This window comes from Chrysemys picta, chromosome 4, assembly GCF_011386835.1.
Source record: "Chrysemys picta bellii isolate R12L10 chromosome 4, ASM1138683v2, whole genome shotgun sequence".
In the NCBI taxonomy this organism is placed as follows: Eukaryota; Metazoa; Chordata; order Testudines; family Emydidae; genus Chrysemys; species Chrysemys picta.
In genome coordinates, this window is record NC_088794.1 from 141903177 (window position 1) to 141921833 (window position 18657).

The 18657-nt window shown below is 46.2% G+C and overlaps 1 protein-coding gene across 2 annotated transcripts in view; it reads right to left on the reverse strand.

Moving 5' to 3' along the window:
• The window catches only part of PRKCH (protein kinase C eta), a 221936-nt gene that overhangs the window by 148483 nt on the left and 54796 nt on the right, over nucleotides 1-18657 (reverse strand). The window contains exon 1 of one of the 2 annotated variants that reach the window (XM_005285869.5): nucleotides 15709-16812. The exons of the other annotated variant lie outside the window; for it this stretch is intronic. Coding sequence (XP_005285926.1) covers nucleotides 15709-16071 — 363 coding nt within the window. The 5' untranslated portion in view covers nucleotides 16072-16812. Of the gene's footprint in view, nucleotides 1-15708; nucleotides 16813-18657 lie in introns of those variants that run through there. 2 annotated transcript variants of the gene reach the window in all.

The window sequence follows — 18657 nt, forward strand, 5'->3', positions numbered from 1 at the left end:
TTCAGTTTGTATATGTGCAGAGACCATGAATTTCAGCTATGATTATCACTTGCCTAGGCTATGCTTCTAGACCCACTGTGTTATAACAACAAAATCTACCTCCGATATTGTGCTTTTCAGACACAGTTCTCAAAGTGCAGCACAAAGGATGCAAATCTCACTATCCCAATTTTACAGATAGGGAAACTGAAGCGAAGAGATCTGCTTAAGGTCACCCAGCAGGCAGGCTGGTAGCAGACAGCGGAACATAACCTAGGTCTCTTGAGACCCAAGACAGTACCCTATCTGACAAGACATAATGCCTTACAATTGCAAGGGCTTGCAATATCAATGATTACAATACACTTTTTGATTCCATAGAATCCCCCAAAGCCTGTGAGGCAAAATTGCTCTTTCCTCCTGGAAGAAAAAGCAAACCTCTCTCTTCCTAATCATTACAAAATGCTGCTCTAGTTGCATTATCTGAAAATCTGTCATTGTTGCAATCCTCTGGGGAGAGGGTCCGATTTTGTGTACAAATTAATAGTTTGCTTATTATAGTTTTGGCAAAAGTGTGGGTTTCACGTTTCACATGATGGAGGAGAGGCATATAGGCCTATGTAGTCAGAAACTGTCTATAACATTGCATATGCAATTCAGACCTGCAGCTGCACCCATTTAAAAGCCTAACTACATTATTAAAACCTCCCCTCAGCTAGCTAGGTATCTAAAAGGGAGCAATCAATTGCTATCTTTATCAGATGCTGGATTAACGTCTAGCTGACAATACGGGCTATGACGACATGGAGAGGTCTAATCATTTGTGCTTATGTGATTCTTGGCAGGTCATGGATTAATTACATTCTTTCTCTACTGCCAATTTTCTGGCATTTGACTATATTACGGGATAGTCTGTATTTTGACTCCTCGTCCTTATAAAGTTGCACTATGATATCTCCTTGATAGCCCTCAAGAACATATTGTTAAAGCTGTAGCAACTTTTGGCCATCTCGCCTTTTAGACAAGGTGTTTCCAAAGATGGAGTACCAAGGAGTGTACTCCCCCAGCATTCCTGGGGGTATTAGGTTTGCTCCTAGTCTATAGATCTAATGCCTACAGATGTTGCCACTCATTTGGGTGTCCTAATCACATTAGGTGTGGCTCTAGGAGACACAGCTAAGACTTTATTCAGTAACCAGAATGTAGGATAGGATTCAATATTCAATTGACAACATCCATGAGCTCCATTGTGCCATGTTTGGAAATATGATATTTCTATTCTACTCAATTTCTGTCCTACTTTCTTTATTTTTAAAAAGTTAAATCAGTGAAGTAGTTGTAAGAGAGTGACACCTAAAAAAGATATTAAATTGATAAGAACAGATATAACTTAGAGAATTTTTTCACTTCAAGGTCCCAGAAACAAAGACAAGGTTTTCATCTCGAGGCCAAAAGACCAGAAACATCAAGACACTTGATCACGGCCTTGGATAGACCAAGAGACTACTTACAATACTACACTTGACCAGAGCTCGGAGAGCCGGGATATGCTCCATATTTCTACAGCAAAGATTAGTTTTAAAACATTCCTGGAACCTCAAAACTTAAGTTGTACAATAAGAAACTACTGTCAAAGCCCTCAGGCAATTTTTAGTACCATCAACTCTGGGATCATGGTTATGTAGTCAAGGAAAAACAACAAAAGAGATGATCTCACTGTGCCTTTGCAAACTTATAGTCACAGTTACCACTCTGCTAGTGTACGTGAGCCTGATGTTCAACCTCCATTTGCAAAATGAGATAAGTCTGGTGTTAGTAATGAAAGCCCCTAACCATAGGGCATATGTCTACACTGCAATTAAAAATCTGCTGCTGGCCCATGCCAACTGACTAGGGCTTGTGGGGTTCGGGCTAAGAGGCTGTTTAATTGCGATGTAGATGTTCAGACTCGGGCTGGAGCTCGGGCTCTGGGACACTGAGAGATGGGAGGGACCCCATAATTTTGCATGTATAATTGGGATGTTTTCCAATATGCATTGCTTTGCATTTCTCAACATTGAATTTCACCTGCCATTTTGTTGCCCTGTCACCTAGTTTTGTGAGATCCCTTTGTAAGTCCAAAGCAGACTGCGAAGAGTTAACATACACTGATGCTACTGAAGGATATACGGTTATTATTGCTAATCACATTCCTATGTGAACCCAGGCATTGCCAAACTGTGGAGTGACCTGCAAAGTTCCAAGTGCAGCAGCCAATGCTCTCCTCTTTAATATGAAACTTTTGTCTGGGAACACAAGTTGCAGCATGCAAAGTTCCACCTTGATCCCAGTGGAAGATGGGTAGCGTTCATTGCCACGCCTCCATACTTCAGAGGAGAACTGTCATATGCTCTGCTTAACACCGCTGGTGCCTGCTGTATTGTCACAGCAGCCCACAGTCTGTCTTGGTGTCAATACTTTATTTGATAAAAACACACACTTTTAACCCATAGCCTCCTAAACATTAGCTAGTAGAATAAGTGTAAATTCCACCCTGGAAAGAACGCTTCCCCATCTGGATGTCACTACCATCATGTCCTTTACACTGTAATTCTGTCTCTTTCCTGCGGAGTGGACACAGCTCTTCCAGAGGTGCAATCTCCTACTCTGGGGTTCTCATGCCGTGATTTTTTAAAAACCTCTAAATGCCAATTTAGAGTTATAGCCATAGAGACTTCATTACTAGAGGAGAGAAGTCTCTAGAGGACATTTTCATAAATCTTCTTTTAAAGGAAGGTGTTTGAAGAACTTCATTGCTTTAAGATGCACTGAGTGCTGTAACATACAGCTTATAAACAAGATTAGATCTAGCTCTGTAAGTGGCATGTCAGATCATCCTGTTAATGACACTGAAAAAATAAATGCAAATGGTATGGCTCCTTTGGCATCTGACAGATGATATAGCCATATGAAAGTCCTTAAGAACAGAAATTAAACACAAAGTACCACACAACTCCTACTATGTATAACATTTACTGAGCTATAGATAAGATTATAGAAATCAAGGGCCAAATCCTCCGCTGCTGTAACGAGGAATAACTTCATTGACTCTGATTGAGCTATGCTGAATGACCGCAGCTCAGAACCAGGTCCTCGCTCTGACTTAACTGACACTTCATGATGTAAAGATTCCTCTTACAGTAGAATAGTGCTTGAAAGGTTTTGGGGATGATCGTCTACCATGAATATTTTCAGCCACCTAATTAACAATCTTTTTGCAATAAAAAAGGTCTGAACAACTAATAACTGACTGGAAAATTCATAGCAAGAGATGGAAAGATTTGGTCCACTTGCAAGTGTCAGAACACCTACACTCCATGACTGCGGTGCAGCAGCAAGCCACAACAGGGTCTATTGTAAAGAGTGCAGTTCCTGTGGAAACTGTTGCTACATATTGTAAAGAGACGACCTGCCTGAAATACGGAGTGATATGGTTGTTGGTTAAAACTCTGCAAGTGCTCGCTAATTTACTGGCTTAAAAAAAAAAAAAGCGCTTTTTGTCCTGTCTGTGATAGTCTATAGTTAAGCATCAGCTTTGGTTATTCTTTTCAATAACTGAAAAGATAAAATGTCTGCAAAAAGAGTTCAGCCTATTTTTTCTGAACACAGTAAAATTTTGTTTTTTACCTGCTCTGGTTGATGCTGACAGCTGTCTAGATCATGTATTAATGAGCCACGTGGTTTATAGTGGGGAGGTATCTATTTTATTGGGGCAGATTTTAGGTCATCAAAAGAATCTTTTGAATCGTTCTCCCCACAGCCTGTATACAGAACCCTGCATCAAAGGTTCTGTATAAAAAGCCAAGTTCAGTACCAGTCTTTCCTCCCCTAACATTGCTGCTCAAGGCAGTAGCAGCTGCTTCAGAGCCTGTTATTTAAGTGAGATGAGACATTGCTTGAAAAACAAGGTGCACAACAAATCTATTATTGATGCAACTCATTTTGTAGTAAGAGAACTAAGATTACTTTTTTAAAGTACCAAAGTATATACTCATCTCCTCTATTGCTTACACAAATACACCCCTACGTGACAAAGGGAAATGCCAGAGTTACAGCAAATGCCAGAAACTCATTATGATCACTCACAAAAAAACAGCTATAACACGGCCTCCTGTGAAATAGCTTAACTGAATTTGGGGGGGGGAGGGAGGCGCCGGAAAGACACAAATTGACTTTTTTTCTTGATGAATGGAAGAAAAAAATTAAGTGGGTGGCCTGATCTTAGGGACAGAATTATGACAAACTCAGAACTAAAACCTCGATACAGCAAAGCACTTAAGTACATGGATAGTCCAAGTGACTTCAGTGAGACTACTCATGTTTAAAGTTACACATATGCTTAAGAGCCTTTCTAGATCAGGGCCTAAATGGTCAAAATTGTAGTAAGTTCCCCCCCGCAATAGTTCTGATGTTGAAAACACTTGTGCACTGTTGATATTTTGGGCCAGTAGAAATACTTTCACACTGTATATTTCTCCATTGGTCTGGTCTAACCCAGGAAAATGAGTGGTGTTGGAAAACAGGTTAAGGTTTTGAACACCTCTTAGCACTTACCTTAGAGACAAAGACAGTGATATTTAAAAATGTATTAATAGAGGTTAGAGTTAACCCTGGGGGGAACCTCCGATGGACTGTGATCAGCTAACACATTAAACCTTGTACTATGCTACATGCAGGTTCATATCTGAGAACACGTTAATATTAGTTATGTTAGCTAACATGCCTTAAAGCACATTTTCCTAGTCTAGACCTAGGACATTTTGTAAACTTTCAACCAAATGACAAGTGTAAACAACTTCTGAGGGTCCAATCCTGAGTTACACAAGGGATTGAAAAATGTTTTGGAAGCGTGAGCAATGTAGTCTGAACTTCCACACTATGCCTGAAGTTGCTAGAAACACCATTAGAAGAGTGTTTGAAAAGCTCCTGTTCAAATAAGACAGACAGTAAACATGTTCTGGAGAGACAACATTCTGTCTATAGCACAGAGAGCATGTAAGGCGTGAACTCTTGTTAGATTTCACACATCAGAACACTGTAAACAAGTTTTTTCTGCTAATCCAACAAGATAACGTGCTCTAAAGATAAAGACATAAATTAAATGGGCCCAGTCCTGCAAAAAGACACCAATGCTGCAGTATCTGCACTGGCTTCCTATAGGTCTCCAGGCAGGGCTGGCGCAACCCATTAGGCGACGTAGGCGGTCGCCTAGGGCGCTACAATTTGGGGGGCGGCAACCGTGGCGGTATTTCAGAGGCAGGACCTTCCGCCGCCTCTGTGGGGGGCGGCATTTCAGGGCAGGACCTTCCGCCGCCTAGGGCAGCAGAAAAGCTGGCGGCGCTCCTGTCTCCAGGTAGAGTTTAAGGTGTTGGTCATGACCTCAAGGGCCCTAAATCTCCCCTCCACAAGCCTTGCTGACACCCTCCTTTCTTGATTACCATGGACAACACCACTATCCTGCCTGTCACTCCTGCCTCTAAGCATCTTTGACTCAGAACTCTCACTAGGTCCTCACATCCAGGTTCCGTCTAAATCTTGCCAATTCTTTCTGCCTAAAATCTTTAAGATACTCCCTTTCCTATCCGTCCACACTACTAAAACTCTCATCCAGGCTCTCACTGTCTTGCATCTCAATTTCTGCAACCTCTTTTTCTGCCCTTGACATATGCAATCTTGCCCAGCTCACATCCATTCAGAAAGCTTCTGCTAAGATCATTTTTCTAGCCTGTCACTGTAGTCCCATCACTCCTCATTTTACATTCCTTCACTGGCTCCCCCATCTCTAGTCCAAACATAAGCTACTTGTCTTCACAGCTCATCCCCCGCTTCCTATCCTCTCTCATTCTGTATCAAAAGGTCAGCTCCCACCTCCAACTGGCCAATGATGTCAGCCTCCCTCACTCATTTACCTCTCCTATGCTGCCCTTCATGGTTGGGAAGAGCTTCCGGAAACCATCTGCAAAGCAACCTCATTATCTTTCTTCACAACCCCTCCTTAAAACTCTCCTTTGATGTCACACCTACAAAAAACATAACAGCAGTTATGCTGCTGGGGTGTGGCGAGACCACTGCCAATCACCAATATTGTCTCATTGTTTCCTGCTACTCCCCCATCCATCTCTGTATTCATCTGTTGTCTTTGGTCTTATACTTCAATTGTAAGCTCCTGGGGGAAGGTACATCTTTTTGTTCTGTGTTTGTGCAGTGCCCTGCACCATGGGATCCTGGTCCCTGACTAGGGCTGCTAGGACGGGTCGGCAACCTTTCAGAAGTGGTGTGCTAATTTAAGGTTTCACGTACCAGTAATATACTTTAACGTTTTTAGAAGGTCTCTTTCTATAAGTCTATAATATATAACTAAACTATTGTTGTATGTAAAGTAAATAAGGTTTTTAAAATGTTTAAGAAACTTCATTTAAAATTAAATTAAAATGCAGAGCCCCCTGGACCGGTGGCCACGACCCGGACAGTGTGAGTGCCGCTGAAAATCAGCTTGTGTGCCGCCTACGGCACGCGTGCCATAGGTTGCCTACCCCTGGTCTAGGGCTCTGACAGTTTGCAATAGGTGGATAAGCAGACACATGGGAGTGGTGAATGGTGGAACAGTAGAGAGGGTCTGGGTATATCTGGACAAATTAGTTGTCTCAGTGGACAAAGTAGTTGCAAGTGGCTGCCAGTGGTGGTTTGTAGGCATCATGGCAGAGGTAGATATTTAAGGAGGCCCTGGGGAGAGGAGAAGGCAGTGACTCTATGAATTTTGATGGGACATTCTTCCCAAGCATCAAGGGCATTCATTGCCATGAGCAATAAGAACAGGTGGCCTTACTGAGTCACAGTCCATTTAAGTAGTTTCTTATTTTTCATTCTTCAGGAAAGAATTTGAAATGTCTCTCTCATACACAGGACTGGAAAGGACCTTTTGGGTCATCAAGTCCAGTCCCTTGCTGTCACAGGTAACCCCGTCATATAATCCCATTCATGAATTTATCAAGCTGCATCTTAACACCAGTGAGGTTGTTTGCCCCCACTATTCAGGCTGTTCCAGAACCTCCCTCTTCTGATGATTGGAAACCTAATTTCCAGCCTAATTCTGATTCTGATCCAATTCCCCATGTAAATAAGGAGTAACACTAACACAGTTAGTGGTGTAAAACTGCTGAGAGAGAAGTCAGGCTCTCTGCATTCTTTCTGGCATCAATTTCCCTTCTTTCTGGCATCTATTTTTAAGGCCATCCTAATGAATGTCTTCCTCCTCCTTTCGCCCTTCGTTGTGAAATGTCAGTCTGTAAAAAGTTTTTGTTTTTAGCTGGACGCATATCATCTGTGGGATGTGATTTCGGAACAGAAATCCTGATACTTGCTTCTAATTTGACTCACACCAGCTTTACATCAGAGTGAAGCCATTGACCTCAATGGGGCTACTTCTGCTTTGCTGTGTTGTCCAGATAGAAGGAGCAGTTTCTTGTGGCTGTGAAAGCTGTTGTACGTAAAACATGAATGTAGACCCTACCAAGGTCCTGATCCTGCACGCCTGATCTGGCAGGCAGAACCCCACATCCCTGTGGAGTCCCGATGACGTTATCCAGGCTTTGGATCTATGTGCGCAGATTAGTTTGCAGGACTGGAATCACGTCTAGGTGCTCATTCATCACTTTATTAATAATGTAGATTTAACAATAGCGAAAAACCCAGTGCAGAAGCACTGAGCACCCTAGAGATAATTACATTTATAATTACCCCCAGCAGCAATAAATAATAACAAATAAAATCAGTTCAGCCCACAGCATCAAATAATTGGCAGGAGACAAAAAAATTATTTCAGCCAGCCAATAAATGTAAAAACAAAATAAACCAAAAGCACCCTCTCTCCCCTCATCCTGCGCAGGCACATGCCTTCATCTTTCCTCCAAACCTTGGAACATGCCTGGAAGATCATCAAGTCAGGCTGTTTCATCCCAAGGAGAAAGCAAGTTCTAGTGTCCTAGGGCCATCCCAGAGAACACCCAGCCAGCTGATTTTTCTCCTTTATTAGCTGTCTGTATCTTTGCCCAGTATGTCATAGTGAGAAAAGTGATCTCTCTGATAGGCAGGTCCGAGGATGATGATGACATTATTTGTATTATCATAGCACAGGGGTAGGCAACCTAGGGCACGCGTGCCAAAGGCGGCATGCGAGCTGATTTTCAGTGGCACTCACATTGCCCGGGTCCTGGCCACCAGTCCGGGGGGTTCTGCATTTTAATTTAATTTTAAATGAAGTTTCTTAAACATTTTAAAAACCTTATTTACTTTGCATACAACAATAGTTTAGTTATATATTGTACACTTACAGAAGGAGACCTTCTAAAAATATTAAAATGTATTACGGGCAAACCTTAAATCAGAGTGAATAAATGAAGACTCGGCATACCACTTCTGAAAGGTTGTCGACCCCTGCCCTAGACTGTAAACTCCCTGGGTCACGGAATGTCTTTATTTTATTCACAGGTACATCAGCTAGCACAAAGGAGTGCTGACTGAAGCCTTTATAGGTTCTATCACTATGTAAAAGAGCAGCAACTGTCATTTTCTTTTTCGTGAAATTTCTATACTGGCAAAAGCCAGTGGCTGCAGTTATGCCAGCAAAAACACTTTAATGTCAATATAAGCTACGTCTACACTAGGAGAGTTTGCTGGGATCACAAACCTTTTCTAGTGTAAACCTTGCCTTAAAAATAAGCCAGGATGTTTTTATTTGATCTTTGAATTTTTGACTAGTCTAAAGACTCTGCAGCCTGGAGCATGGTAATTATTGTTGGTAACCCACCACTTCAGATGTTTCCTTGATATTAAAAACTAAGATTTCACACTAGTCAGAGGCAGCCTCATTTAAAGGCTTATGATTATGAGCCATAATTGTTTGCTCGTAGGTCCCGGAATTTCCAAATGGGCTGAGATTTTGTGGACAGAGAAGTATGGTGTTTGGTATGGAACCATTTACAGGAATACTTAGAGACTGATTTTATTTGATATCTCTTCCGCTTGTCCTTTTCCATGGTTACACAAAAGCTCTGGGGATTTCTTGATTGTATTAGTGAAGCACAACAACTCACTCAAGCATAAAACATGTATACTGTGCAAGGGGGAAGACAACTGAATTTCGTTCATTCAGCTTAGTAAGGAGATACACTATAAACTGGTAGGTTTTCCAACCGTTCAATAGTCCAAGCCCCTTGGTGGCCCATTATTCCTGTAGCTCAAAATAAGTCAAAACCAAATTGTTTCTCAGAAATCACTCAAAATCAAAAACCCGGATCACGCTGGCTAAAACGCAGCCTTACAAAAAAGCCTTTGTGGTAAAGGGTTAATATAAATGCAAATACACAGAGGCCCCATCAGATTAGACTACAAGAGTCCTACAGAACTCAGTTTTGTACAGAAACCTCCCCAAGGTGCATGGTTAGCTTTTTTCTACTGTTAACCTAACCTCAGCTCCCTTTCTCAACAAGCAGCCTCTTCTAAAACAGTGACCAGGGGCTCAGGCCTGCAAACATTCATCCCAGAAGTGACTTTACTGACATGACTGGTCCTATTGTGTGAGCGTGTTCTGACCCCAGTACCAGATTAATAAATCCCAGACCTATACCCTTACCCTCTAACCTGGGTCTCCAATTAGTTTCATCAACATTCTCTGTGATCTAATTTGGTAACCTGGTATATAGTAGCAGGAAAGCCACCCTTTCTTTCTGTTTAGTTTAGTCAGTTTTCATCTTAGATGAAAGTTGTTGCCACATGGAAGGAGTGGCTATTTGATCCAACTCTGCAAGAAGCAGGTCACCCTGCCATTAAAGATGGGTAACAGAATGAATTGAATGGGTAGGCAAATACCCAATCAACTTTTTAAAACTTCTTTCTGAACCCAATAGTCAGATTGTGCCCATCATTCAACCTCTCGTTCACATCTCTCTTCACAGATTTAGAAACTGTATTAAGCTAATGTTAAAATTATATAATACATAGATTAAGAAAAGAGTGTCTGTACATCTGGGTATAGTGCTTAAATTATCCAATAGTACAATTACTATTTGTCCATGCTTAAAAGTTACCCTACATCAGCTACTACACAAGTCCCATAGGAATGAATGCTAAGCTATTTGGTAGTGATATTTTGGTACTAAGATATTTGGCTATTGTAAACATTTCTCCATTCAGTTAAAACTTCAGTACTTTACATTATTTATGGCAGCAGTTTTCAAAACTTTTTGAGCCAAACCTCGGCTCCCCCTTTGAGTTACAATTTTTGGTTGCGCCCCCCCGAAACCAGACAAAAAGAGAGGAGTCAGAGGGTGGAGGTGGTAATCCCTCCCCAAGTCCCACCACACCGGGCTGAATCCAGAGCTGCCTGGCGTTGCCACTGGGCCCCCAAACGTTCTTACGCTCCCCCCCAAGGGACACACCCGACAGTTTGAAAACCTCTGATTTATTGTGTCTCAGGCCATGTCTACATTACCACCTATGTCTGCAAAACGTATGTTGCTCTGCGGTGTGAAAAAACACATCCCTGAGCGACATAAGTTTTGTCAGCATAAGTAGTAGTGTGCACAGCACTATGTCGGTGGGAGAGCTTCTCCTGCCAAGATAGCTACCACCGCTTGCTGGTGGTGGTTTAATTAAGTTGACGGGAGCGCTCTCTCTGTTGGCATAAAGTGGCTACACAAGAGATCTCACAGCAGCGCAGCTGCATCGGTACAGCTATGCCAGCGTAAGATCTCTCGTGTAGACACAGCCTCAGTGTCATCCGATTGTCAGCAGAGGCACAAGTAAACGAGGCACCGTAGTTGAGCTACAAGCAAAATCCTTAGCCAAATGTCTGCAAAGCTCAATAAATGCTTTAAATTAATTCTTGGAGCACCAGGGTTGTAATCACAATGCACATCACAACATAACAGCATCCAGAGTATAACGATGAGCTTGATTCTCCATTGCCTTGCACCTGGTGTAGCTATATGCACCTGTGTAAAGCAAGTGTAAAGTGCTGCCATTCAGGTTTGGCAGTTTTACACCCACTCAGCACCCAAAGGTACATGATAGTGGAGATAGCAATGCCCACTTTATTCATACGCAAGGCATGTTGGCACTTAACAGGAGACATTAATCATACCTAAAAAAGGTAAACAAAAAAGAGAAAGAGAGCAGAGCCTCACTACAAATCTTCCCTATTAACATGCTCTGAAGAATCTGCAAGATGAATGTCACACCTGCTTAATAATGAATATGCAATTACAGAAATATTCAGGTTGTAATAATATTTGTTTAGCTGAAAGGCTTTGGCAAATCAACCCATCCGAAGAGTTGAGACATAGGTAATTCTAAGAAGATCCTCCAAATATGAATTTCAACAGACACCCCAAACAGAGTATTCCATTCTGATACCCAGCACTGGGACAACTCACATACATAAAGTTACTCATATATGTAAGAGATTTGGGGCCTAAATTGCTATGATTAAGCAAATCATCACATATAATCACACTAACTGACAAGGACCAGTAGTAGTAACATACTACTTGCTAAAGATGCCTTTCTTTCCACATCTCGATGCTCAAACATCCTAAATTGTCTAATTACAGACTGCAAGATTTGCACTGTGCACTATGCTTTCCTATGGCTTTCAGGAAATACTAGCCATTGATTAGTTAGATGCATCAAGGGCTACCATAATATTTTAGGACACCAGACCAAAAAGACTGTTAGTTCTTAGGCCTTGTCTACCCACAAAAGTTGTACAGCTTTTATTATACTGGTGTAGTTAAAGCAGTACAACCCCCTTTTTTAGCAAGGACGGTTATACAGGTATAAAAGTGTTTATACCAGTATACGTTATGTCCACACAGGAAGGGGAATAAGCTATACTGGTATAAAGAACTTTTCATGCACAGAATCATAGAAAGGTAGTGTGGAAGGGATCCCAAGAGGTCATCTAGTCCATTCCCCCCATTCTGACGCAGGACAAAGTAAACTTGGACCATCCCTGACAGCTGTTTGTCTAACCTGCTCTGAAAAACCTCCAATGATGGGGATTCCACAACTTCCTTTGGTAACCTATTCCAGTACACACCTATCCTTATAGCAAGAAAGATTTTCCTAATATATAAGCTAAATCTCCCTTGCTGCAGATAGCCCATTATGTCTTGTCCTACCTCCAATGAATATGGAGAACAACTAATCACCGTCCTCTTTAAAACATATCTGAAGATATGTTATATAAGAATTCTTCCATCAGCCTAGCTACAACTGCAGTGGAGGTTAGGCTGACCTAACTATGTTGCATAGGGCACGAAATTTTTCACAGCCCTCAGCAATGTAGAAAGGTCAGACTAAGTATTAGTAGCATCAACCTAGCTACGGGCTTGTCTTCACTATGGGGAGATCGACGCTGCTGCAATCGATTGCAGCAGGGGTTGATTTAGCAGGTCTAGTGAAGACCCTCTAAATCAGGCATGGGCAAACTACAGCCTACAGGCCACATCCGGCCGGTCGTACCTATTAATCCGGCCCTCAAGCTCTCACCGGGAGCGGGGTCGGGGGCTTTCTGCGCGGCTCCCAGGAGTAGCGGCATGTCCCCCCTCCAACTCCTACGCATAGGGGCAGCCAACGGGCTCCACATGCTGCCCCCGCCCCAAGCGTCTCCCCCCGCAGCTCCCATTGGCCAGGAACCACAGCCAATAAGAGCTGCAGAGGCGGCACCTGTGGACAGGGCAGCGCGCAGAGCCGCCTGGCCGCCCCTCCACACAGGAGCCAGAGAGGGAACATGCTGCTGCTTCCGGGAGCTACCTGAGGTAAGCACCACCCAAAGCCTGCACCCCTGAGCCTGGTCCCCATGCCCCAACCCCCTGCCCCAGCCCTCCAAACCCCTCATTCCCAGCCTGCAGCATCCTCCTGTACTCCAAACCCCTCATCCCTAGCCCCACCCCAGAGCCTGCACCCCTAGCTGGAGCCCTCAACCCCCCCGCACCCTAGTCCTGATCCCCCTCTTGACCTCCCAACTCCTCGGGTCCCAGCCCAGAGCACTCTCCGGCACCCCAAACCCCTCATCCCTAGTCCCACCCCAGACTCCACACCCCCAGCCGGAGCCCTCACCCCTCTTGCACCGCAACCCCCTGCCCCAGTCTGGAGCCCCCTCCCACACTCTGAACTCCTCATTTCTGGTTCCACCCCAGAGCCCGCACCCCCAGCCAGAGCCCTCACCACCTCCCACACCTCAACCCCCAATTTTGTGAACATTCATGGCCGGCCATACAATTTCTATACCTAGATGTGACCCTCAGGCCAAAAAGTTTGCCAACCCCAGCGCTAAATCAACAGCAGAGCACTCTCTGGTTGACCCTAGTACTCCACCTCTCTAAGATAAGAGTAAGGTAAGTCGACCGGAGAGGGTCTCCCATCGACACAGCGCAGTGACGATACCGGGGTAAGTCAACCTAAGCTATGTTGACTCCAGCTACATTATTCACGTAGCTGGAGTAGCACAATTTAGGTCAACTTACCCCGGTAGTGAACACAAGCCCTATGTCACTCAGGAACGTGGCAAATTCGCATGCATGGGAGATGTAGTTAAAATGACCTATGCCCTGGTGTAGACACCATTAGGTCGATGGAAGAATTCTTCTGTCAATCTAGCTACCACCTCTCGAGGGGGTGGATTAACTACAGTGATGGAAAAATCCCTTCCATCACTGTGGCCAGCGTCTACACTACAATGGTGTAGCTGCAGCACCACAGACAGATTTTCCACAGATATCTATGGGTTTGTAGCCCATACATTGTAGAAGGAGGACTCAAGCCCTTTCACCTAAAACAAGTGTTATTGAAATAGACAACAAAACTAATAACCAATTTTAACAAAAAGATTGACAAGATGGGTGGGAACCACAATGCTGTCACACCACAGGAGGTTCCTTCCTGATCTTATCTTTTCATCAGTCCATTATGTATTTCAGCTACTCATTCTACAGGGCAGGAACCTCACGCTTGACTGGAGAGCACTAAGCACTGTTGGTGCTGACAATAAATAAGCAGGATGTGTAGCACCAATGTTGTATTTGTCTATAGACACATAATGGTCTCTCTGGTACTTCAATACATAATGTTATTTCTCAGCCACTATGCTGAACTGAGAAAGGAAAGCACTGGCAGCTTCTCTTGTGATAAGATCCCGACATCTATCTTTTCTCTCTAGTGACCCTTCTCTCTTCCCCATGTATCATCAGTCTGATTTGACTGTGGTGGTTTTTTGACTACGCTCACTACACTGTCTGGTCTCAACAAGTTATTAACTGTAATTCCTCCTGGGAATATCCAAACTCCTCTGCAATCTGTCTACCTGGAATGGTGTGTATTTTCATTCAGCATTTCTTGTTAAACTGTAAATTATTGCTAGATGGATACACTTCCCTTCCCCATATTCTAGTTCTGGAAATGAAAGCAGGAAATCCTTTAACTGACACGGAGGTAATTATTATGCACCACATTTTAAGAAAGATGTGAAAAAATTGGAAAGATTCCATAGAAGAGCAGCAAAAGTGATAAAAGGTTTAGAAATCCTGACCTCTGAGGACAAGTTGAAAGAATTGAGCATGTTCAGTTTAGAGAAGAGAAGACTGTGGGGGGAATAGGGGGACCAGATAAGAGTCTTCAAATATATTAATGGCTCTTATAAAGACAGTAATTAAGTGTTCTCCAAATCCACCAAGGGTAGGGCAAGAAGCGATCCGCTTCACCTGCAGTAAGGGAAATTTAAGTTGGACAATAGGAAAAACTTGGTAACTCTAAGCATAGTTAAGCACTGGATCACGTTTGAAGGAGGTTTTTGAATCCCTGTCACTGAATCCCCTTCACTGAAGAACAAGAACAAGCTACACAAACACCTGTCAGGGATGATCTAGGTATACTTAATCTGGCCTCAGCACAGAGGGATGCACGACTAGATAACCTTCTCAGGTCCTTTGAAGCCCTACATTTCTATTATTCTGTATATCATCCATTCCATCATTAGGGTTGAAACATGAACTATAGCTCTGACAGGTTTCAGAGTGGTAGCCGTGTTAGTCTGTATCAGCAAAAAGAACGAGGAGGAAAAATGCAAGTTGCAGCTACTTGGAAAGCGGGGGAACCTGCAAATACTGATGTTTGGCTTATGCTGTTATGTATGTGATTTATGCATGATCATGCATTGCCAAGTTCAACCCTATAACTGCTTTAAATTCAGGTGTATGGGTATGTGCGTACATAGATTTGTAAGGAAATGTGTCCTTCCTCGTGTGCATGTTTGCAACTAACTACAAGCATACACATATGTATGAGAGTTTGTAGGTGTGCATGCATAACCAACTAGTGAGTGTGCATTACTCACATATTTACAGAGAATACGAGTTTTTACAGCCCCTTGCTGGGGACCATGGGCTCTTGAGCTCATGTTTTTAGCCCTGGAGGTCCCCAGTTCAATCTCCAGTGGGTTGGCCGACATGGTGGCCGTCACAGATGCATCTTGTCGCACTTGCATGCAGAATGCATGTACCGGTGAGAATTCAAGTACATGTGTGAGCACAGAAATGTGTGTGCATATATACAGGCGCGGGCATATACATGCCAGTAGATGTGAGCACACACTGCGTGGGCAGCCCACGTCCCCGCGGAAGGACAGCTACTCACCCAGCCTTCGAAGCTGTCAGCATTGCCCGTGGTGTGTAAGAGGTCATGGAAGCGCAGGGTGCAGTTGGCCACAAAGTCATCGTAGCCGATGGGGGTGTCGTGGAAGACGGCCAGCTCCAGCTGACGGCCATCGGTGACGGGGGCGGAGAACTCCTCGTTGTAGGTGGGCTTGTTGGTCTTCTGCTTGGTGCTGGTCTGCCCCACCCGCACCTGGTCCACGCTCACGGCCACGTAGGGGTCCAGCAGCTGGTAGCCCTTCTTGAAGAGCGAGTGTCTCAGCGACCAGCGGGTGGGCTGCAGCCCCACCGCCTCGCCGATCCGCAGCTTCATGTACCCGTTGAACTTCATGGCCCCCCCGGCCATGGCAAGCCGGCTGGGCAGCGAAAGGGGGAAGCAGTAATTGACAGCCGGCGGAGATGCTGAGCTCAGCAGCGGCAGTTCCTACTCAGTGGGGCAGGCAGCCCCCGCCTCTCTGAGCCATCCTGCCGGAGCCCGCTCCCAAGCCCCCTCCGCCCCCAACGCCAGGCGCACCCCTCCCCTGCCCGCCGGGACGCCAATCACTGGGGGGCTCCGTCTGCAGCAAGCCCGCTCGGGTTCGCCTCCCGCGGGGAGCAGTCACCAGCCAGGCACCCGCCTGCCGCCGCCGCAGCTGGGTCTCCGCCCCAGCCGAGGCGGGCCCGGCCGGGCTGCCGAGTCCCCGCAGCTGGCGCTCCCGGCCCTCGGCGCTCCGCCGCAGGAAGCCGCCGCCCCCACCGCCAGTTCCGCACCCGCCCGCCGCAGCCTCCCCTCAGCCGGCGCGGAAACTCGGGCGCCGCCGCCGCGCGCGCCTGGCCCCGGGAGAGCGCATCGCCGGCCCTGCCCGTGCGAGCCAGGCGGGCGAGCGGGCAGGAAGCACCTGGGGCATGTGTGACAGCGCGGGGAGGAGCCTAGAACCGGCCCGGCCGGGGCTTGGCCGGAGCGGGGCGGGGAGGCTGCGGGGCGGGGGGCCTGAGCCGCTCCCCACCGGAGCTGCTGGAAAAGCCGCTTCCCTTCGCCCAGCCAGCCCGGGGCAGGAGGGTGGCGGGTCCCGGGGTGATTGTTATAATCACCGCTGCCTGCTGTGTAACCCGGGGGTGGCCCGGTCCTGCCCTGCTCTCCCGGGAAGAGGGCGGAGGTGGGAGCTCAGCCAAGTGCTGGGCGCTTAGCGTGGGGAGGGGCAGGCACCTTGCACGGGCAGGCCAGGCCAGGCAGCGCTGTTGTACAGGGAGCATGGACTTGCTCCCACCCGCACGTGGAATAGGAGCATTTCCCGATCCACAGACCAGAGCGTGATCAACCTGGAAAGGCTAGTCAGCTCTGCCCTCCCGGTTTACCAATATGGCCAGCTCTGCCCTCCCGGGGTCCGTCTACACGCCAGCTCTGCCCTCCCTGGGTACATCTGTGCCACTGCTAAATGCCAGCTCTGCCCTCCCTGGGTACGTCTGTGCAACAGCTAAACACCAGCTCTGCCCTCCCTGGGTACGTCTACATGCCAGCTCTGCCCTCCCTGGGTACATCTGTGCCACTGCTAAATGCCAGCTCTGCCCTCCCTGGGTACGTCTACATGCCAGCTCTGCCCTCCCTGGGTACATCTGTGCCACTGCTAAATGCCAGCTCTGCCCTCCCTGGGTACGTCTACATGCCAGCTCTGCCCTCCCTGGGTACATCTGTGCCACAGCTAAATGCCAGCTCTGCCCTCCCTGGGTACGTGTGCACGCCAGCTCTGCCCTCCCTGGGTACGTCTACACACCAGCTCTGCCCTTCCAGGGTACATCTGTGCCACAGCTAAACGCCAGCTCTGCCCTCCCAGGGTACGTGTGCACGCCAGCTCTGCCCTCCCTGGGTACGTCTACATGTCAGCTCTGCCCTCCCAGGGTACATCTGCGCCACAGCTAAACGCCAGCTCTGCCTTCCCTGGGTACGTCTACACGCCAGCTCTGCCCTCCCTGGGTATGTCCGCGCTGCAGCTAAATGCCGGCTCTGCCCTCTCGGGGCACGTCAGTGGTTCTCAGACTTTTGTACTGGTGACCCCTTTCACACAGCAAGCCTCTGAGTGCGACCCCCCCCATAAATTAAAAAACACTTTTAAAAATATTTAACACTATTATAAATGCTGGCGGTGAAGCGGGGTTGGGGGTGGAGGCTGACAGCTTGCGACCCCCTGAGGGGTCATGACCCCCAGTTTGAGAACCCCTGGGGTACGTCTATGCGGCAACTAACCCCCCCTTCCGCTGGCCCGTGTCAGCTGACTCAGACTCCGGCTACGGGGTGGTACAATTGCAGTGTAGATGTTCAGGTTCATGTTGGAGCCCAGACTCTGAGACCACATGAGGAGGGAGAGTCACAGGTCACAGAGCCCAGGCTCCAGCTCCAGCCCCAGCCCAAATGTCTAAGCTGCAGTTTTAGAGCCCTGCAGTCTGAGTTTGGGTCAGCTGATATGGGCCAGTCACAGGTGTTTTATTGCAGTGTAGCCAGACCCTAACAGCCCATACCGGGACACAGAAGGGAAAGGGGAGCCATGTGCCAGTGGTGACTCACTTTCTTCGAATGCTGAACAAGGAGATTAGGTTATTCATATTAGAATAAAGAGAACAGTGTTCATTCCTGACCCCTCTCACTGCTAAATCTCTCCTGCGATCTCTAACGAAAAGTGCCCTAGCCTGAGCTTTGGTTTTGTGGGGTGTAGTGGAAAGTAAGATGGTTTAATTCCCTCATTAGTGATAAATGGCTGGGAGGGTTTCTTAATTTCCATATGGAGGTGTATGCACCTGCCGTGCTTTGTATCCTGAAGACTCCCATGAACCTTACGAATGACAAAACCATGCTATTTCTCCCGTTGCTATTCTGTAAAATAGTTTCGCACTATCTCAGGAAACATCAAATAGCAGATTGCAGCAGGAAGGATTTCTAGTATATAATTATATGCAACAA